Here is a 23498-nt window from a genome sequence, read left to right as displayed (position 1 = left end):
AAATTCTGATGAGCTCTTCTAGTGAAGTTTTGCCAATCTTGATCAGGCAGACTATGAAACAGTAAATAACTGAATCTAAAATGCCCATACGGGCAAGTAATACCCTATCCCCTGGACCATTCTATCCATAATTTAAATGAACACCCTACCAGAAAATTTACTGTGAAGTTCCTATAATGAGGGATCTATGCCATAAATTTTCTGGGTTAATGGGATGTGACCGGAAACTTACCACAGAAAAACTCAACTGAAGACTGGCTGTCATTCAAAACTGGAAGCAACTAAACTCAATAAAATATTCCCAATTAAGTACCATCTATTAATATTTTACAATTCTACTTTTAAAGGAAACTGTCACTCATAAAGCAAATGACTGTAGAAGTGCTGCTGAGAAATGACATGTTTTCATCTTTTGCAATTCAGTGTAGTTTTCCTTAGCTTTGAACATATTTGTCATTAATCCCAATCTTCAAAACTCCTCTTTGCATGTCTCGGAAAATTCTCTCTGAAATAAAAACCTTTCAGAAACAAATGCAGTCACTACATTTCAGGCATTTTTAAAATCAACACTTTGCTTTTTTTCCCGAATTAGTAAGGACAACATAATTTTGAATTAGCAACAAAGCACCAAGACCAAGCCTAATTAAAACTGTTTAACTTCTATTTAATGCCTACCCTCCTCCTCTTGGATTGCTCTTAAATTGTCTGTCTCTTGCATTGTTTATCTCTGGCTCTCTTCCAATAGCTCTGCACTCCTGTGACTCAGCCAGAGCAGCTGACTACAGACCACAGACCCAGAACTCCTCAGCAGCAAAATGGATCAACTGAAAAGGTCATGCTGGCCAGCAAGCAAAGGCATGGTACTGCAGAGACTGTTTAATTAGTGCTTAAGATGTGCAACAGGCTTCAGAGAATTGCTTTGTCTTAAAGCAAGACAAAAATGTTTCCTTTCGTAAAAATGGGAAACTTCTTTCACATTTTTTTTTTCAAAATAAAACCACTTTTCTGGCTTCATTAATATCTGTTCTTCCACATTATTCCCCACCATGCACTCATGGGAAGAGAAAAGCTCCAGATCAATGACCAATTTTCCATTCCTTCTCTCTCCACCTTCCCTCCCACTTTCTTTATTCCAAACTATCACATTTACATGAGGCATTTTTATCAACAGTCTGGCAAAACAATGTGCCTCAGTTAGGTAATTTCATTTTTTGCCTTCCTATAGAGCTGACAATATGAACTGAAAACACATAGAAGGGGAGAGCCTGGTCTACACAGACCATGAAGCTCTCTTCACCTAGTTATGTTAGTACAAGGGGATGATCCTGAAATAATTTCCTCCAGTGTGAACCATGGAACCAAACAAAAGCGAATTAAAATATGAAACAAATACTCAGAGTTCATGCACGTGTAATCAGAACTAAACCTAATTGTAGTTCTGGGGAAGACACCGTGACTGCTTCCCTCCATATGTCCAATGCCACTAGGCGTCCTCAGAGGATGGGTAAGGTTAGACAGAGCCAGGTGTTATCTGCCCTTTCCCCCAAAGTCCTGCAGAACAGCCCGTCTAGTCCTGCCTAACTCTCCTCGCACAATAAATTATTTTTCCTCTGTTAGGAAGAACTCAGTAGCTTGATACCTGATGATTAGATATCTATCCATGCTCTCTGCTGCCACATTTATAGGTGCATCTACAGATACTTCCAATTTCTTCAGCTAATTTGCATCTACATTAGCGTAATATTGATATCCATATGGCAGTGTATCAAGCACTTACCAAAAACCATCTAATTTTATGGTCATTTGGGTATCATCATCCCTGCTTAGCAGCAGAAGACACACAGGGTCTCCCCCAAGTCCAAGTGCAGCTCAGCAAGCTTAAACCTTCCCTTCTAAGAGCACTTATAACACCAAACTGTGCTTGACAGACAAAGAGCACAGTTATATATCTTCCACCAGCTTCTGTGTGACACACAAAACACTCCCCTTTTTCCATCCAGTTTTTCCAGTAGTAATCTTCATATTCTACTAGCAACTCATTAGAGCCTTTTAATATGTTACTGTCTTCAGGAAAACAGATGCTGTTTTCCTCCAGGGTTTCTCAGCCTGTTGGTATCATCCACCACCAAGACCACCTGATACTAGTGTGTACGAGAGGAACTTCAGTTGGATAAAAAGAATATGCACTGAGATACCTGTATCAAAAGGGATGCTAGTCAGCAGAAAAACTCCGTGCCTACTGTCTCAGACCACCCCTTAATTTGCAGTGATATTGGATGTCTTGCTTTGTTCCTCATGCAGAGGAATTTCTTCTTCATTTCCTGAATTCTAACATGTAAAAAGTCTCCCAACTGGTGTTCAGAGTCCTCTCTTCGGCTCACAACTGGCATCTAAACCTGTGAGCCTTACAGACCTACTACAATAACTTTGTAATGGAATTTTCCTGCTGTAATAAGGATCATACAAGATGTACATTAGCTTAGTGCTTGAAATGAAAGGAGAAACTTGCTAATAACATCATTTAAAAACGGCATCAATTCTTTCCCATTCTGAAATTCATTGGGCATCAAACAACTTGTGAAATCACAACCACTAAGACAAACTTGAGCCTAAGATGCCCAAAGTAAGAGGAATGACATTTTAGGGCTGAAAGGGGCACATGCTGGAGAGGCATGCTGTGACACAGTGGGCAGCAGAGAAACTAGCCATGGAGGATGGCAGTGGAAAGGATGGCTGAAATGCAGCAAGCACATTCACCAGAACAAAATGTGGCTCCGATGAGGCCCCAGAGGTGGCATGGAGGACAGGTCACTCACCACAGCTTGCTCTGCTGGCTCAGCAGGGACAGCCTCCTTTTCCACAACAGCAGCAGTAGCAGCAGGGGTTTCCTCAAGCTTAGGTTCCCCAGGTGGAGTTTCTTCAGCCTCAGTCTTTTGTTATTGATTTTTAAGCAGATAGTGGAAAAATTGTTGAGGAGCATATGATGTTGGGGAGGAAGAGGGAGAAAGGGAACTGTGCCTGGCACAGTGTTGCTTCAGGCTCAGTCTTGCCAGGCTTTGTCCCCAATAAAAGACAGCATGTAAAGGGCATTTTCATCATCAATGTTCTCTATGTAAAATGAGTCAGTCCTACATGCCTCCCTCACAAGGAAAGTTTCCTGAGTTACAGTGAGAAGTAATGAAGTAGGGGAAAGCACCCAGTTAGCTCAAAAATGCTCCAGAAACTGCTGGCAAGGCCAGAAATTGAAACTGGCACCCATGTGTACCAACCCTGGTCTTCAAACATGAGTTTTAAAAATTACCTCCTCCTCCCTGTCTCTGTCTATTCTCAGACAATATACCCTCCTCCAGTGAGGGTAAGCAGCAATGAACAGAGAATGAAACTCAAACAGTTTTTATATGCACAAACAACGACTGATTGAATACTAGCAATGAATGCTAGCAATGACCTCTGCTTTTTTATTAACATGCATTCTCTCTTGAGCTCTTAATCACCTACAAGGCACTTATTTATCAACCTACTATTGCGATTTCCACTCTTTTAAATTCTGGCCTCAGCTTGTTTTTCAACAAGAGGATCTATGAAATATCACCAGACCTGCAACACATTCAGTCTTGTGGCAAAATAGCTCACAGCAGAAGTGTGATCTCCAATAGAGACATTACTCTGCAAATACATGCACCTAACAAGGCAAGAGCTCCAAGCTATGCTTAGCATATTTGATTTATAAAGATGGGTGACTCAACCAGACATCATAACCCCAATCGATTAATTTGCCATGAACAAATTGTTCAGCATAATATGAAGATCAAAAGCAATTGCTTTGAAGTTGATAACAGGTCGCTGGCTAGAATTGGTATCCCCTGTGATGAAGAGACAGCTTCTGTGAAATTCTTTAACATCTTAAAGACCTTCTCCTCCTGATATTTTTCAGGAAAAAAAAAAAACATAGACTCTCAACTCTTTGCATATATCCCTTAAGCAGTCTGATTTTTAATGAGGTACATAGAAGTCAGTCTATGCAAGACCTTTAGTATTTGGCAGAGCATTAAGGAGCATTCACTTGTATATTATACAATACTGTGCAAAAATTTCTCAGTGTAGTGCATTAATGACAGCTCTAGAGACTTTCATAAGAAGAAACAGAATTGAAATGAGAAAAATAAAGTAGATTTATCCCAGGTGATGTTTTTCCTGACATTTAATACTGGAAGATTCTTTCAGACTTAAAATCATAAGTAACATAAAGCAGACTACATTGGTGTGCTTCAAGTCACTTGTTGAAAAGCATACTTCAGATAAGTTACCACATTGCAACTATGAGTAAAACTACTCTCACAATATTCAGTAACCATCATGAGCACAAACACCACATTAAATAACATAAAATATCACCCTGCTGCTAGTAAGTAACTATAGCACTCACCCAGCAATGCTGTTATTCTCATCCTTGTTCCAGGCTAAGCAAAGACTTTTAAGAGGAGCTAAGAAACTGCCCAGGTATGATCACTTCCAAGAAGATTGTGCCCTCCTTAGAAGTAGACTGTGCCCACTATTAATATGGAGGTGAGTAGATAAAATTACAGCAATTTTGGAGATATGTAACTGCCATCACATACTATCAGGTCCTTGCTGTACACTGGACCATAGTACTCATTCTAGTAATTTCTTAAATGCAGTAAGTGAACAAAATGACTACACCTTTATAAAATAAACATACCTTACAACGTTCTGGTTTTCTTTTCTTTTGCTCTGTGCTATACTTGTGAAAGATTGTTTCAGTGAGCATGGATTTAAAACTAAAATGGTATCATCAGGTCTTCCAAATGGAAGAATTGCATAAGGTGGTGTTATTTAAAGGATAGAAACAAAAAAAAAAAAAAAAGTGAAAATATCTTTGCAAAAAGGAAAACTTGTATCCTTTTTAACAAGACATTTTAAAAGGAACTAAAAGCCACAACTTACCAAAGGCTCTTCCACATTCTCATTTGATTGCACTGTAAATGCAGGGATATCCTAGACACAGAAATGAAAAACAATGTAAAAATATTTGAGACAGTATATTTACAGGTGTCCATCAAAGACCTGATTTTTCAATGGTTTATTCAGGTACAATCACTAAGTACATTTACATAGAAAAAGATGGCAAATAAATGTAACTAAGAATTATTTTTATATTTATTTAATAATCTGAGTACCATTATTTTTTCAGTTTTATATTCAATGTTTTTAAACCAACATTTTTTACCTCACTAAAGGTAGCAAATACATGTAATTCACACCCTTCATTAAATACATGTGATTCACAAGGACTTCATTTAAAATGCAATGCACTTTTGGAATTCTGAATCTTTTTTGTAGATTACACATGGCTGTGCCTGGAGAGTACGCCAGCTCTAAGGTACCTTTTTCTTGATCCTGGACTTTTATTTTAATAATAACTATAGCAATTACAAATACAAATTTTTACCTAAATTCAGTAGAAAAATAGAGGTGCTTCCCAACATCTCACTCACTCAAACCAATTAATTTGCACAATATTGCTGGGCCAAATTGTTTTTCTACCACAGAGGAGAGAGAAAATATGTGTTTTCTCCAGCTAAACATTTTGCCTTAATTATTAGATCCTTGTGCTTTGCCCTTTCCATCTGGATCCTTTACTAGACTATATGTCCTGGAACAGAATGGTTAATCATTGGAAGACTAATTTCATCCTTGTGTAAGCTGAGCCTTTTTGAGTACATTTAAAATTTGGTGTACAGGGTGTGCTGTGGTAGAGCCAGTCTGTAAGGGAATGCTAGAAAACAACAAAGCCCCAGATAATCCACCTTAAATTTGGGATCTTGACACAGCCCTGGAATCTGAAAGCTGGACACAGTGTCTTTATGTGCTGTATCTCTGTGATGCATACCACAGACTCACCATCAGCACCACAGCAGATAAATAACTTAGGTTAAACTTTGAGAGTAAAATGTATATTAACTGAAAATGAAGAAAAAAATAAAGTTCACTACATATTTACACACAGAGTTACTGAAAATAGGTGAAACTGAAAATGTGCTTTACAGGATTTTGGGATTGTGAGAAATATAATCCACAAAGGAGCACAATAAAAAAGCTAGACCAGCCATTTTAGGGGAAAATAGCTGTCCCATCAAAGTAGTCAGATTTTTTGCTTTAGACTCAGTCAGGCCAAGAGTCCTGAGGGCATTAGAATCTTTCTAGCAACATCTAAGAATTTCTGACAACAGACAAGGTTAGGATTTGAGACAATATCCTGTTGCAATGCAGCTTGTCTATAGAACAGATTTCCTGAATTTGTATAGCCAGTTCTAGTACCTTCCTAATAGCACAGAAAAAAATTATCTCAAAACCAGTTTATTTCTTACCTGTGCAAATCCATTAAATGCTGTGGTGGATGCCTAAGTAGAAGTGAAGATCAGAACAAATTATCATTTGTTTACTAAATCCGAACATGAATTAAAACATTTTTATTTTTCAAAATAAATGTAGGCCAGACATAAAAAAAAAAGGAACAAAAAATAAAAAAAGAGAGGAAAAAAATGAAGGATAAGGCAGCAATAAATTTTTACAACAGTGGTATTTGATAACAAACATCACAGGCTTAAAGAAAATGACAAAAAGAAAAAGCAGAGTACCTTAAATATTTAAAATAACCAATAATTAAAAAAAAGACCAGGTACATTTAAGGATCTACAGATAAAACACAAAAGCTGCCAGACACAACGTGTCTTCACAGTTCAATGCTGCATTCACCATATTGAAATGCATTTTTGTCAGCCTGCTTGAAGGGCTGAAGGGTACCACACCATGAAGAGTTGCATGGCAATTTTTCAAAAAAAGAATAGCATGGACTTAGGAAGGGCAGTAGGAAACACACAAATGGAATGTTTTTAAAGAACAAGCTTATGCATGGCCTAAGGAACTCTTTGTCTAGACTACGCTACACACTGGGGTAGGTACCTCTTCTTTATCAGCCTCAATTTCCTGGTACAACAATCCATATCTCCGGTTAGCAATTTCATCTTCAGATAAATCTGAGTTGTTGGTCTCATTGTCTTTAGGACTAGTTGAACTCTCGGTGCTAGCATTTCTGGAATTTCCCATTTGAAACAGAGACAAGGGTCTAGCTATCTCCCTGCTCGGTCCAGGATTGCTAATGCTTGCCTGCTCCCCAGGCAAACTTTGTTTTACTAGTGTTTCCTGAATTATGTGGCCTGTGCTTGCACCTACTTCCCCCCAGGTATTATCAGTAGTTTCTAGGTCTTCTGTAGACCATTTATTACTAATGCCTAACCAAACATTTTCCATGTCACCTTCCTCTGAGTTCTGCTGCTTGGAGAAAAAGGGCCAATTATCCAGTCCATTGGCTTGGCTATCAGACAGACTAGAAAAACCCCAGGAATCATTAGTAACTGTTGGATCCCAGTTTGCCAGCCAGGGCTCTGTTTCCAAGGCTTCAGGGACACCACTGCTAATCACTTCAGGGACTGCTGTTGCTGTCCTACCTGTCACTTGGTTATCTGCATTATCTAGGCAAGGATTATCACAGCTTGTGCTAGCAGCATCAGCTGCCTTGGGCAGCAATGCCCACTGTTTTTCAGCAGCAGATTGACCTTCAGTACCAGTACTACCATTTGGGAGGTGGCTGATGCTATTATCTTCGGTTCCTTTACCAGACTCTTCCACACTCAATAATTCAGCGCCACATAGATCACTTCCAGAATCTGAAGGGTACTTTACTGTGTGGTCAGTTATCTCTAGGTCAACATGTGCCCTCATGTTTACACACTCCATGGATGTACTCTGTGCAGTACCACTGTCAGTTTGATCTAAGGCCTCCTCAAATGTATTTTCATGGTGCTCATCCCAGATACCAGGGACTCTCTCAGGTTCAGAGCCAGTGCTTTCTATAGTCTTACAGTTGTATGCCCCTATTTTGTCCCCACTTTTCAGCCCTGTGCTCAACGATGGTATTTCTCTATCTGTCTCCTCAAGGACATTGACCTGTTTGAATTCTTCTTCTGTAGAGTTTTCTAGGGTAGCACCACCAGCTCTCCCAGTATCCCCATAATTATCTTCAAACTCATGTAAATTTTCTACCTCTGAGCTGGCTAAAATTTCAAGATCTGATTTTGCTAAACCGTTATGAAATTCTGCCTCACTGTTTCCTTTGGTTTCAAAACCTTGCTCTTCCAGTTCCTCTGTACCTTCTACCTCCTTATAGTTAGCTCCAGTCTCTACCTTTTCACTTGGCTTGACACCTGCCCACTCGTCTTCCTCACGCTCTTCCTCTGCCTTTTGCACATCACATGGGAGAGGTTCATCCAACAAGCTATCAGTTCCCAGGATAGGTGCCTCAAAACTGGTTACGTTCTCTAAAGGCTGATTGGTCACCACATCTTTCCACACGACACTTTTGGCATCCAACTGGTCCTCCAGTGAAGTCCTCTGGTTTTCGCTTACAGAAGCTGACCCTGATGCAGCATCCTCCTGCTCACCTACTGCAGGCCAAACATTAGCAGGCAGAGTACCCGTGGATTCGCTTGAGGTTTGCTCTGCACTGGGGAAAAGCAAAGAACTGCCTGCAGTAATTTCCTGGCTGATACTGGGTGTGCTAACATCTAGGCCCCAGTTGAGTGAACCTAGATCAGTTTGAGATCTGTTAATATCTTCTGATGACACACTGTTTGGGGTTTCCTCCATGATCAGGTTACACAGGGAAAGACTTTTTGAAGAATCAGGCTTTAAGCAGACAGAAAAGCAAAGAAAAAACACAAGATGAAATAGATAAAGGCGGACTTGATGAGAAAACACATTTATCTTTTACAAGAGCAATTTTAATCTAAAGAATGAAGTGACTACATTAAGCAATTTTAGGAAAAGCTATGTGATTTGCAACATCTGAAGGCAATAAATTGTAATGCAAAAAAGCAGCACTGATACACAAAACCAGAAAACTATGCCTATTACACCACAGCGATTAAAGAAGTCTCTAAAGTGCTTGTGATTTTGGGAGGAAGTTTGCTTACCGGCTGCACCAATTCGCTGCTTGTCTGTATAGAATGAAGTCATACACATAAAAAACAGAAAGGAAGAATGTTATTTACTTTGATACAGCAGCAGTTCATTAATTAGCAGCTCTCTAACCAGCTGCAGTTACCAAATTAGAGTGGGGAAGGAGTAGCAGATCCTTTCCCACCACTCCACCCAAGACTAATTCCAGGCCTGTGAATTTCAAACCTCTGAATTACATTACAAAATAAGTTCTTCATGTATGTTGAATATTGATCACCTCTTGCTTTCCCCTGTGAGTCACCGACATTTTTATTTCAAATGTTTAGCTATGAAGTATGGGTTATTTCATGTGGTCCAGATATTTGCAGCCTTGAAATTTTGGCTAGCCTACATACATGAGTGTTATTATCAAGCTTTATTTAACCTCACTCAATATAAGGGCATACGCATTTAATATACATTCTATGTAGAATGTGAAAAAAACTGTGCTGTGAATCTGAATACATGACAAGCATTCACAGATTTCTGTGCTGGGTGAACCTACAAAAGGTCAAACATTAACATATCAGGCTCCATATCAAGTCAACCCAGCTAACTCCATTACATACAGTCAAAAGAAAGCTCACAAAAATGGGTTGTTTTCTTCCTGCAGATCATTTTATCTGATTTGGCACCAGGAGGAAGAAGGAAGGATTAATGCAGTTTCCTATAGTGGCGTTTGCTTTTGTGAATAACTCCAGTTCACTGTATTGCCCCTAAAGACAAGCTGAATTCTGTCTTTACTCCTAATTTTGAGAAAACAGTTGTCCATTGGGTTAATGGGCACCTTCAGGTATTTAAAATAAGTGACTTATATCCATTATTACCTTTTAATAGGTGTACTTTGGGCATATTAAAAGCAACATGCTTAGCTGTAGTGATTGTGAATCTTTTAGCCTAGATTTCTGACATCATTTAGGTTTTGTAGGCTAAACAACAGAGATTATTTTTCGTTATTGTTAGTTTTAAAAGATACCCAGTGGCTTCATATTCATATACTTGAAGGAATTTTTTGATGGTCTGTGAATTCTTAATCTCGACTTTTGGTAAAAGAATTGTAAATCTGAGTTTAAGTTACAAAATCAGAGGCATAGAAATACTGTTATGTATGTCAGGCTTACCGTCCATAGATCCCATGGCAATGTCTGGAAAAAGTAGTGAAAAAGAGAGCTTGTCAGAAAAATACCATTCCTGTACTGTATGTCCAACATGTTACATAACAATGCCCATTAAATAAGAAGAGAGAACTTATTTATATGCATGCTTATAGTACATACATACTTTATATATTAGCACATGTCCACGTGTGTATGTCTCTGTATGTACCTACATAATACTTTTGGTTATAAAGGATGGGAAGAATGCAATGCATTTTGGTATTTCCCACTTCAAAGTAGTTGTTGCTTTTCAGCAAACTCACATGGCTGTATGCATGAGTAATGGCCAGGTTCAGAGCTGGGGACTGAGTGACTTTCAAAAGGTATACGAGCCTCTGTGAGGTGTCAGCTTTAAAGACCTTACAAAGTTGGGGCTCTCTAGCCAGTTAAAAATGACACAGCTATCCACTGAGAATAAGTGGGCTTCCTCACAACACTGATACTAGAAAGAAAAATGGCATACTATTAGGGAAAGGAAATAAGAAAGTTGACCAATATTTTCTTTTTCTTGTCCAGTCTGTTAATAAATGCTAGTGAACTCCTAACAGAAGAGCTAAACAGACAAATTAATGAAAAGCAGCAGACTTCATGCCAAATATTTAGAGCCTACCACATGAGAGGGAACTCTGCTGGTTCATATCAAAAGAGAACAGATCCCAACAGGTCTAGAAAGGTCCCTACTAATGCAGCCATATAAACAGCAAAGCAATTGAAGGAAGGACAGACCAGGGCTCACCTACTGTGGTGGGATCACCCTGGCAGAGCAGTGGAGGGAGGTAATTTATTAAATTAACAACAGACAAGTAATGCCAGGCCTTCCAAGGCATCATGCACAGGTGACTACTCCTGTCTTCACATCACTATTTCACCTGTTTGCTGAATGGAAAGTACCCATGACTGCAGCAAGAACTATACACATATGGAAATACCATTTAAGGCTCTCTTCTTAATCTCCCTGCAAGCACAGGGCTCTGCAGCCACAGGTTTCATTCTCTCTATACTGTCATAGTAATGACCCTGTCAACTCCAGTGAGAAAAAGACCCAGGCTGCAGGGCTGTCTTCCCTCCTAAAATCACGGTTTTCTGACTAATCCACAGCTCTTGTAGATGTGGGCCATCCTTTCTCATATGTCTTTGTTCTGCAGAAAGGTGAAAGGAGTGAGTAAAGGTGGTCAGTGAATGCTTCCTATGCCCCTAAATGAAAAGTTACTATGTAACTTTTTTAACACAAATTTTCTACACAGGATTATATTCTGTATTTAATGGTATAGTTGAATATAAAATAACATCTTCACTAAAGTAATAAACTTTTCTACAATCTGTACAATATGATGTCAGAACAAATATGTTTTGTCATAAAAGTTAAGTATCTTTTGTTTAATGATTCTACTGCTCTAATCAGCATTATTACAAAACAAGATGAAAGAATAGTTAGCAAAATCCAGCTTAGTCTTTTCTGTCACTGCTGAATTCTATTGAATGGCATTTGCCTTCCACTTCCTTTTCTCTGTTTAGAGGGAGAAAAAACTTAACAAGTAAAATGCACAAAGCTTCTGCTAGAATGGAACACTTCTCATAGGAAATCTCAATGAGAAAATTCAGCTAATGTTCAGAGTGTTGACAGTGTATCATTTTTATGACAGCACATACCCTGTCAGAGATCAATATAGATCTCATTACATAACTAGGGCTTCACACTGAATAAGAAATTAATTAACTGAGGTAGAGATCAGCAGAGAATCAGGACCATCTCAGCCTTAAAGCTTCTTGTCCCAGCGCTGCATTTCTGAACAGCTGATAAGTCTTTTGATGTCTCACAGAACAAGCCAGAATAATGATAACTCTTGCTAACAGTGTATTAACAATGCTTCTTTGTGTACAAAACAGGGATACAGACATGCTGGCCACAAGATCTTCCCTACTTTGCTACCTGCCCTATGGGTAGTGAGGGTAAATTCTAGATTTTAAAATAGCATGTCCTGTAGGATAAACCAATGAATATCAGCAACTTGATATATTAGCATTTTCTTTTTTTTTTTAGTTTTCATATTTTTTTTTCATATTGCTGCAAAAAACCACCATTACAAATATTAATATTAAATGCAGACTTTCAATAACACAACATTCTACAAGAAAGCACCCTATTCCATACTCTAATTTTCCTTGAGGTTAGGTCTAAAATAGATTAGTAGCAAAATCACTCAGATCATACTACTGATTGACACAGAAACTCCATCACAGTAAAGCAACTGCACACTGACTCCAGGAGACCTAGGTCCTCTAACGCATCTTTCCAGACATGAAGAACCAAAGGTCAGAAAAGTTGTCAGAAAAACAAGCACTGGAGAATAATAATATTTACACTAAGAGTTATTCTAACGATGGAAAATAACAGCTTGCTAAAGTCAAGGCCAAGGTACCAGTAACCATTCTCATTAGCAGACATCTCATTTTACCACCTAACGATTTCCTCTCCCTTCCAATACATCATCAAGTACATGGCTACTGATGAGGAAGACAGAAGGCTGACTTGTGCTTCTCAGGAAGATAAGGTTTTTCAGATACTTCTTGTTAATACATGAGGCAAACCTTTTCTACCAAACACAGTATATTGCATTCATATGCTTTGACTATGTCAAGGTGAAGAGATACCTGAGACATGGGTGAATGACTAACTCCTGTTGATACAGCTTCTGGCTTGAAAGGGTCAAAGTCCAAATCCAGTAATGATTCCTCTTTCTTAGCTTCAGGTACTTCATTCTTTTAGAAGAGAAATACAGCTCTTGAAAAACTTATCTTTTAAAAACTGACCTGAGCAGTAGAATATTAAAATAATCAAGAAAAAAACCAGAACATCCCACAGATTTACTAGCTGTGATGCACACCAGAAGGGGCAGAAACTCTAAAGATTTTCTTGAGCTTTAGTACAAGTTTTACTTTTATGAGATTCACTCTTATGATGTCTTTGGTTTCTCTGTAGTAGAGCTTTGTCTTTTCAGGCTAGAGTCACAGCCCTATGAAAGAAGTGTTGAGTGTGCATCACATGATGGTGAAGGCCCTTTTAAAGTGCTTTGTGACATACATCAAAGTTACAAACTACATAAATTAACACCCAATGTCCATACATTCTAGTAAGTTAGTCTCTCCCCAAACACAAACATTAGTAAAAAGCCAATACAGAAGGATCTAAACACATTTGAATTAAGTTTTAATTCTTAACATGTATACCAATTTACAATTAATACTGTCTTTAGCTCTAAACTTTAGCAAACATCTGATAGTAGGGCACCGGAAGGTTGCCCAGTAAGATTGCACACTAGAAGGCTGCCAAGTAAGGTTGCCCAGAGTAGTCATGGATGTTCCATCCCTAAAAGTGTTCAAAGCCAGGATGGATGGGACTGTGAGCAACCTGGTCTAGTGAGAGCTATCCCTGTCCTTGGCAGGGATCTTTGGGATAGATGCTCTTTAAGGTCTCTTTCAACCAAAACCATGTTATGATTCTATGATATGCTCTTCTTAAAACAGATTATATGGTAGAGCCTTTTTGCTTTGCAATTAATAAATTACACAAGGCTTCCGAGGTCACTATAAAAATATATACACATATATATGTTCAATGGGCTACAGGTCTTTTTTGCTATAAATTAACCTGAGAAAACTATTAGTGTGTTTCAACATCAAATTCTAATTAGTGTGAAACTATAGCTGAGATTTAATTATCATTAATTGTAAATAATCTAGGCAAGCTTCTTGGTCTTGCTAACAAGTACTGCCTGCTTCTAGTTGTTCAATTAAACGGTGAGAGAGGCTGTAAGACTGAGCAAGTTTACTGCAATGTAGCATGTATAAATCCAGTAAAACTAGATAATAATAATAATGATGATAAAAATTATAGTAAAATAAATGAGCAAAGATTTCCATTATTAAAACATTTAAGAGTAGAAACGTTCCAAATTACTGTCACTATTGGTAAACAGATGTTCAAAGTTAGGTAATTAATGGTTTCCATTATGCCACAAAATACCTTAACTCTCTGTGTCACCTGCAAACATGGTCAAAAGAGCTCCTCAGCTGCCATTCTAGGGATGACAGAGTGGCCTAGAACTCTTCAGTCTAGGTGCTAGGGGTGATGTGAGAAGGGGTGATGTCTCTACCAGTGTGAGAGGCCTCAGAGGTTTGGCTATTCCCTGATTCTTCAGGGAGACAGCAAAGTACTTGGCAGCAAAGTTGATAGGGGCAAATATAAAATAAAGAAGTGGTGCTGCTCCATGCAGCACAGGGTCCAGCTGGGGACCTCCTTAGATTCTGGTAGTGTGACTGTGAAAAATGTACACATGCTGAAAGACTGAATAAATTTGTGGCAAAGCAGTCTGCTGAGGCTTACTAAATAGGTAGAAATGATGTCGAGGAAGCCCCAGAGCAGCAAATGAATGGAGGCTAAGAGACTCTAGTAGAAGAGGGTGTCAGAAGTACCAACACTGCTTTCCTTGATTTATCTTCTTTCTTTGGCCTTCTGGCATCACTGCTGATGAGAGATAGCCGGTCTGATACACTGAAGCCAGTGTTACAGTCTCACACTTTAAAAAGTCAAATCCATCGCTCCCACCAGTAACCAATATTACGTTCATTCTCTGTTGCCTTCCATCGAGTGTATTTAGATTTCATCACACATGATCTTGAGGCACTAATACTTGTATGGTCATACAACTTGATGAAATAACAGCATTTGCTGCCATATAATCAGAATTGGATGGAGACATAAAATTATCTCCTTTCACTGAGGTTTGAGAATGAAGTTGCTACCTTTGGGGACGGAATCAAATTAACAGGAGTCTTACTTAGGCCATAGACTAGACAAGGTATTGGAAGTGACAGGGTACTGATCACTGATAGCAAAAGTAACCTGTGCCCCTCAGACCAAAATGAAGTGAAAACTCAACTTTAGTGACAAAGACCCAAATAAACATACTGAGTACCTAAGATACCACATTAAAGGGAGATGCAGGAGAAAGAGCAACCTCAGAAAATCCTTCAGTAAGGGACAAATCTATGACAAGAAGGCTCATGCTCCTAGAGTAATTAATACCTATGAAGTCAGGGTACAGTAATGCAAAAGATCTGCCATCTCCCTTCAGAAAGAGTGCCTACCAGCACCTGCATTCTGGGAGTAGCCTTTAATTTTTTAATTGCATGGAGACTTAATTATAAATAGATTATCTTAGATCAACTCTCAGCATGTAATGCAACCTTGATGCATTTAAATCTCAAACATGACTGTATCACAGTATTTTCAGTCACACCTCTCAGGAAATTGCTCTTTTTTTCAATATGTTAGCAGTGTTAGCCCTTTTGAGTGATTATGTGTGACCTATTCAAAGGCAAAACACCATATGTGTAACTCTTTCAAGATAACAGAAAGTAATAATTGTGCTTCTGCCTTGTACCTTCACCCTCCTCCTCCCTCCCCATGAAGATCAGCCCCCAGGGCACTATCTTGGAGAACTTAGGGTGATTACACAGTTGGACCTCTAAACAATTCACTAAAGCTTACCTGTGATGGGGTTGTCACATTGATTTCTGGGACAAAGTTGTCATCAAATAAGTTAATGATGTTCTCCTGTTGCAACTCCTTTGTGGGTGTGAGTTTAGGCAGTGGTGGGACTGGCGGACCTTTCCTCAGCTAGGCAGACAGCAAAAATGTCACAGACTAATTCACGGATAAAAGAAAATCTTTAAGCTAGACCTAAGCAAATTGTCTTAGATTTTTACTTTGGCTGTTTCACCCCAAATAAGCCTTGGGAATAAGCCATGTGTTGAATGGAACTGTTCAGCTGCTTACCACCAAGTACTTGGAAATAAATACTATGGGAAGAGCAGAACAACCCTATGTTTCAAAGTCATTAAAACTCAAGGTTTCAGATTTGATACAAAACAACTCTTGGTCGGTTTTTTTTTTCTGCTGCGACAGGCACACAGCGCAAAACACTAGCTCTTCAATGCAGCCCACAACTGGAAGGGTGATACTGCACAGAAACAATGCCTCTGCAGCTTTTTGGCTTCTTGAGTTCATTTGTGTTTACCTTTGGCATTTTGTCACTGCCCACCTGCTACTAGCCTTAGAGTGTACTTGATGCTAAAACCATATAATCTCTGGGACCTACAGCACTTCAAAGGTGCTTAATTCACTATATTCCTCCTGCTCTCCAGAGATTCACATAACTATGACAAACTAATTGCTTGGAATAATACCAAATAGTATTGGATAATTTTTAAATCTATCAAAAACCCAAGAAAATAAATACATTTAGAAAATCATCAGGTGGTATAGTGATCTAACGCCATTGGCACCAATGAGGCTGAATCCTACCAGGTGAATATTCAGGCAGTGAGTTGTCACATTTTGGGAGACCAGAGAAAATAAGCATGCTTACTAGATAAAAAATTAATTTTCTTCTGATGTGCAGACAGCATAGAAACAGCAATCAGCACAGAAGCTATCCCAATTCCAAAAACATCCAGAATATCAACACAAGTCTTTGATATGCACATGAAGTATCATGTACAACTCATGCTACAGACAGAGCTGATGAATGAAATCAATTCTTATTCTACCAATACGAGTGAGAATAGAAATTACTCCCTTGATTATAAGTGTCAAACTTCCCAGTGTTGAGAACAACCAATAAGACTTTAATGATCAGTAACTTGCTAATTACTGCAGTATTTCAGCTAGCTTTATTTTTCTCTGTTTTAGAGATTGGCCAGATCAGTGATACTCACTGGCTAATTTTTCCCAAAGTAAGCATAAATTTGAAGATGAATGAAGAGCAGAAATATATAATGTACAAAAATTCACAAGGAGGTTTCTAAATAGGCTTTTCAAACTACCATTGCTGGTATATGTCCCTTTAGAGACAGCAACTTTTCAAGAAATGTTTTGCTTGCTCACTGCAAGCCCCACCAATTCACCAGGCACCCAACATTTTCTTCATTTTCCTAATATAAAAACCATTTTCTTCTATTCATGTTGTGACACAGGGATGAACAACTGATGAACAGAACAGACTGCAACAGAACCAGTAGCCTCCCTGCCACTAGTCAGTCACAGCCTAATGAAAAATCCACCACGTACATCATCTCAGCTACCTATCACTGCACAACAGGTCAGGTCTCTCTGCTAGGCATCTCGTTACCTGTGTAGGTGACTTGGGTCGGGCTGGTGCTGGAGACGCTGGTGCCAGCATATGATTGGGACTAGCAGTAGGGCTAGGTAGGGGAGAGGCCTCCTCTGGTGGTGATGGTGTTTTTGCAAAGCGGAGTGGACCTGAATCACTAGACAGAAGCAAAGGCATGGCAAGGACATATATATCTTGCTGACTTGTTACCTTGAAAATCACATGCAACATCTGATGCATCCTTGATATAATGTCAGTGACCAAAAAGAGAATACACACTAGAGATGTACAAAGCCATTATATAGTGACTAAAACTACAATTGCAATTAAAACCAGTTAAAATTCAGTGTCTAAGGAAGTTTTAATTTTGAATGATCTTGATTTTTGGAACATCTGTTTACCTGATCATTGTAACTTGAAGAAAACAAGAATACTTGCATTTCTTCAGATTCTATACTTGAAATACCATTTCACTTATAAATTGATAACTATTTTATAAATTTATAACTATTATAAAATGTGAAATGCATTTACTCTCTTCATTTCACATGTTTCTCAGAATAGAACACTCTGAAGATGAAAAAACCCACAGGAAGGCATAACAATGAATACTGCAAATAATTTTAAAACTCAGCAACTCCAGAAAGGTTTCAATAAAGCAAAACACAGCCAAGATTATTATAAAAGTATCACTATTTGGAAGGACAAATCACAACAATTATAAACAAGCAGCAGTCTAGTGACTTCAACAGAGCTCTGCCGATACTAAGAAAAGATCTGATGAAGTCATAGAAAGCATATGCCCTTCCCATGAAAGGACCTGGTGCAAACACTGAGAAAATATTCAGCTAAATATGCTGAAAGCTTACAACAAAGGAGGCTATGAACTACAGTACTCAACAACCACAGTATTCAGTAGAAGCGACTCCTACACATCCTCAGGGAGAGCAGAAGCACTACCTGACTGAGACCACAGCATAAACATGATCCTAATGCTAACACAAGAAAAACTGTTCTTTGGAAGGACAAACTTAGCTCACACTCACCACCTCTTTCTGTGGAAATATTAAAAAAGAAAAAATAAGCAGTCATTAAGAAATTTATGTTCCAGGGTACAATATTTCCCTTTAGGACAGAGTATTCAGCACTACACAAGTTCTTAAGACATTTCTTTTTATGCAGTTATTTAAAAGAAAGATTAGATATTGTACTTGTCTAGTATCCACTTCTCATGCATGTAAAATGGAAAGCTGTTTTATCTCATGAAGACTCACTTATGAGTCTTTTAGAGTATCATCACTAATACGGGAAGTCAAAATCTATCCAGATTTTCACACAAGACTCTGCAAACAGGACAGCAAAAGACAGTAACAAAGTAACTGAAAAAAGGGATTTTTAGAAACCTTTTTTAAAGTAAGCTCACACTACATTGAATGACATCTAGTATTTTGCAGCAAACATAACTTTGTTTCATAATTTTTTTCTCCCAATGATGGAACAAATAATTCAGTGGGAACAAGCATGTGGATGTTGGACATGGTCTAAAATACCTGTTGTTACAAAATGTGTTTGCAATCTTCCAACACTACATTATTTTACATCACATAAAAGTCTTTTACAAATCCTTTATGGGAACATAGTCCATGTGAGTCCATTCTAAATGGGCCAAAGTTAACAGCTCCGAAGACAATATGTAATATGGATTATCACTGAAATAATCTAAAATACAAGTCCTAGTGATGTGCTTAAAAAGTAGTTCTGAAAAAAATTCAGATTTCATTCTTTGTTCTTTGTTCTTCCAAAGTGAGATTAAAACAAATGGAGAAATATCTTCCATATTTTTGAGGCAGATGTTATGTTGTTTGGTTAGCCTTAATCTACCTCCATCTTGAGGGCAAATTAGCAGCAACTACATGAGGAACCACTTTAATTTTTATTTATTCCTCAACACTATCTGGCTTTTGTCTTATAAACCAATTTCCTGACATTGGGTGGAAAACTTCTACATGGGCTGAGTCCTAACATGTGAAGGAAGTGGCTAGCACACATGAGGGAGTAGAGACCGCTGAAATTACAGTCCCTAAGTAGGCAACCCCTTTAGAGGATGGAGACTTCGCCTGACAGACAATCAGGGCAGACAAATCTCCCACGACTGGGCTGCAAGAGGCTGCAGACTGGGAAAGCCCTGCTGTCCAGGGCAATCCTCTGTCACAGTTTCTGAGCCGAGGGGCTCGTCTGGAGTTTTGCCTCGGCCGGCCTCTGCCCCCTGTGGTCCTTCTTCCCTGACTGTCTGCCCTGTCCTCATCTGTTCCATCTACTCTTCTAAGTTTCACTGCTTCATAGGTCTCAGATATAATACTTGCCTCGTTTGTGGTTGATTGTGTTCAGTAAATCCATTAAAAAGAATCCCCTGCGGTTTCCCTTAGAATGGGATGTGAAAAGCTATATAACACTGTTCAGATTGCTTCTGACTAGTTTGGATTAAATGGAAATTCAGGCTTTATATAGTAACTCTAAATATCATTGTGTCTTTATAAGTCTCACTGTTTTACATTTCAACCTTTTCTACACATCAATATTAGAAATAAAATTATGGCAGAAAGGCTACATTTGTTGAAAGTGAAAAATCAGAAATACTGTACTGGCATCCACTGACCTTTAGAAAGCACCATCTGATTTTAAACTCCCTTTGGTTTTGCACTTTAAAAAAAGATTTTGCTTGAAAGTCTTTAAAAATATGATATTTTGTGATATTCTCTTTATTTCAGCTTTTTTTGCTTTATGATGTACCCTCAGATCTTTACTTTTCCGCGTAAGTAGAAGAGATAAAAGCTGACATACAAAGTTTGGGATTCTGACTTAATAATAAGGGCTAAAAACATATCTCAATATTTCAAGGCTTTAAACAAGTTATGAGAGTTAGGAACACAGCTGTAAACTAAGCATCTAAGAATAAACGAGCTACACTCTTAGTTGGTGCAAATTGATGTAACAGTCTACAATGAACTTAGATAAACTGAAATTGCCTTCATTCTTTTTTTTTGTTTTTGAAAAGACTTTCTAGAAAAATAATCAGTGAAGAAGGAAATTTTGCATATTTACTCCTGTTGAGAAGAACCTAATCCCAGATACCTTCATCTACCATCCTGAACAAATAATGCCTGTTACTATGTGTAGGTGTTACACATGGTATAGGTGATTACTACATATGCTGAAACCCACAAAGCCTACAGCAATGCAATTCATTAAAAAGGCAATAAATTCACCTTGGTGCCCCTTGAATGGTGAAGGCCTTGTCTGCATGCTGATCCCCCAGCTTTGTCATCACTTCATATAATTTGTGACATAACTGTGAAAACAAAACAGTTGCCTTAGTTTATATGAATAACTATAGTAATGATTAAAAAGATAAATCTGGTTTGATAAATGATAACTTGATAACTTTATGTTACAGTATAAAACCTTCCAAAAGTTCTCAGTGCCATGTATAGCAAAAGCCTAATCAGAAACCCATCAAAATCCATAGAACTGAAGATAATAGCAGTTCTTAAAAAACATGAGTTTTTTTTTAGAGAACAAGTTCATAAGTATGGCTGACTGCTATGTAAGCTCTGACGAAGGAGGTCATCTGAAGTTTAAAGCAACATGGGCAGCCAAGAAGATCTGTGTTTTCCCCTGAAAAATCTAATCAAATTTTCAGAGCTTTGGTAAAGTGAGTTTTAAAAAAAATGTTGGTTCCCGTTTGATATAGATGATACGCTACTATTTAGCCAGGTACGTTCAAAAGATCCTCAGTGAAACTGCTTGATTTGCCTAACAGCCACAAATAAAATATTGCATTGCTGACAATGCAATATCAGACTTGAAGGGAATATCTGACATGTTTCTTTTCTACTGATTAAAGCAGAGAGGTGCTTAACAACTGGACACAGCAAAAATACTGATAGAAACAGTAAATTATCAAAGGAGAAAGTGAATTTAGTGCTACAACTGATAATGTGCTGCAATCCAAAATTGTAGGGGCTGCTCCTTCCTTAAGGAGAGAACAAATATGGCAAGTAGAAATGAAATATTATGATTATAGCACAAATCTGGATCTATGGCAAATTCTCATGTATGCCTCTGCTAGATTTTTACTATAAGGTATTTTTTATCTGTCATGCATATCATAATCCATTATACATGAGATAGTTTTACTCACTAAAGCTATTTCCTTGTGAAACTTGGCTTCAAGGCTGGATACATTTTTGAAGGTGTTCACATAGAAGCCAATTCGTCTACGAAGGATGGCAAAAAGAAAGGAAAAACAGAATAAAAGGTATGTGTGGGAGGGGCACAAAGGCAGATTAATTAACTGTTTTCTGGACTACAAACAATATTCTTGACTATTACTCTCAGCAAAGCAAATGACGAAATATCAAAATTTCAAACTAATTTGTTCGTGATTATTTCCATTAGTGTTAATATATGTATTTCACACCATTCATTCAACCAAGTTTAGACTACTTCACATCAGATGTCTTCAGTTTTTTTAAAGAAGAGTGGAAAAGGATGGTCTCAACTACAGCACAAGCACAGGGAAGGCAAGATGCTCTGGGCTTCCCTCTCCTGCCAGACAGCACACGAGCATTTCTTGAAAGGAGAAAGGTACCATTCCAGCACTGTGAGCCCCTGTGCCCAAATCTTATCACAGCATCAAGGTGATGCAGTTGCATCGTGGGTCAGCTTTAATGTATACAGCTCAGTACAGCCCAAGCTTTGAAACACATGCACAAGAATATAAAAGAAAATAATTTAATATAGACTAGACATTTCTGTGCATGTAGTCAAGAATGTGCTTACTTGGGGTGAATTATTACATACTTATCCATTTCAAAAGTAGAAGATGTTTTCTTAGGTTTTGTTTTATTCTTTTTCATATTTAAAACTTCTATGTATAATTTCTCCCAATTTTGATTAACAAAAATTATCTTTGAAATAATAATAAGCCTGCAAAATGTCAACTTAATAAACAGCTTTTCCTGAAGAATTTTAATAACTAAAATAAACTACTCTGAAAGCAATTGCTTAGTAAATTATGCGTATTGCTCAAATTAAATTCAACCTTTCCCTGAGACTAGCTACTGCTTTTTATACAAAATTTACTGAAGTAAAAGGGCCCTCATGCTAAGTCATTCATATGCAGTTTTACTTTTAGTAGGCCCATAAAACAAATATCTCTAAGTGCTAAGAAGGTTTACACTGAAATAGGCAGAAACACAGCCAGGAAATCCTCTATTGGTCTGAAATCTAACAGGATTTAATTTAGAAAGCAGAGAAGACAAACAATACTTCACATTTTCACTCCAGATTGTCAGTTGTTAAAGAACTTAACACATTAATGAGATGCTTATTTTTCTACTGCTTTTGCTCTCCCATTCATATTGTCTGCATTTGCTGTATAAACACAATTCATGATTAAACATCTTGACTGAATGACCTATGCCATCAAATCATTTAACATCACAACAGTGCAAAACTATAAAATCTGTCTTCTGGTGTAGTTATAATAAAAAACGACTTATAAGTACACCCAAATCACCACAGACTACTCTGTGCTTTAAGCATAATTATATACTCACAAAATGGAAACCTTTTTGCACCTCAGAATGAAGATACACTAATGAATCTTAAGTGTCAACATACATGGAAAAAATAAGCATAAATACACTTACATTACATATATTTTTGGAGCACTTGCATACGTAAAGGTAATAAATGGAATCTTCAAGAATCCAGCAATCCATTTTCTGTCAGCTCATTAAAATTCCCTGATTCCCTGTCCTTACTCCCCATTTAAGGCCTTGCATACAACATCTCTCTAGGCTTACCGTGACCACAGAGATGGCAACTCTTCTTGCAAGTCAGTGTTAAACTCTTCGAACACTTTCTGTGCCTTTTGAAATTCTTCTTCTGCCTAAACCAAAATGAAACAGATTACTTCTAAAATCACTATGACATAACAAAACCAACATTATTTTTGTACTGTTTTATAATTTTTATTAACAAAGGATGTTACTCAGTCTCACACCATGGAGGCCAATACAGG

At 37.9% G+C, this 23498-nt stretch overlaps 2 protein-coding genes across 2 annotated transcripts in view; both read right to left on the bottom strand.

Moving 5' to 3' along the window:
• Nucleotides 1–23498, bottom strand: part of LOC110479360 (amphiphysin) — a 120139-nt gene that overhangs the window by 14746 nt on the left and 81895 nt on the right. Inside the window, exons 7-17 of the mRNA XM_021546627.4 lie at nt 23281–23366; nt 21612–21687; nt 20677–20759; nt 17429–17567; nt 15787–15915; nt 12888–12995; nt 10200–10223; nt 9054–9077; nt 6390–6422; nt 4966–5016; nt 2817–2930 (exon numbers count right to left, since the gene is read on the bottom strand). Coding sequence (XP_021402302.2) covers nt 2817–2930; nt 4966–5016; nt 6390–6422; nt 9054–9077; nt 10200–10223; nt 12888–12995; nt 15787–15915; nt 17429–17567; nt 20677–20759; nt 21612–21687; nt 23281–23366 — 867 coding nt within the window. The remainder of the gene's footprint in view (nt 1–2816; nt 2931–4965; nt 5017–6389; nt 6423–9053; nt 9078–10199; nt 10224–12887; nt 12996–15786; nt 15916–17428; nt 17568–20676; nt 20760–21611; nt 21688–23280; nt 23367–23498) is intronic.
• On the bottom strand, nt 6819–8857 carry LOC146768253 (uncharacterized). Its single transcript, XM_085570712.1, has one exon. The coding sequence runs from the start codon at nt 8725–8727 to the stop codon at nt 6955–6957; it is 1773 nt and encodes a 590-aa protein (XP_085426838.1). The 5' UTR covers nt 8728–8857; the 3' UTR covers nt 6819–6954.

This window comes from Lonchura striata, chromosome 2, assembly GCF_050655825.1.
Source record: "Lonchura striata isolate lonStrDom1 chromosome 2, ASM5065582v1, whole genome shotgun sequence".
Taxonomy (NCBI): domain Eukaryota; kingdom Metazoa; phylum Chordata; class Aves; order Passeriformes; family Estrildidae; genus Lonchura; species Lonchura striata.
This window is presented reverse-complemented; position numbering and strand designations above follow the sequence as displayed.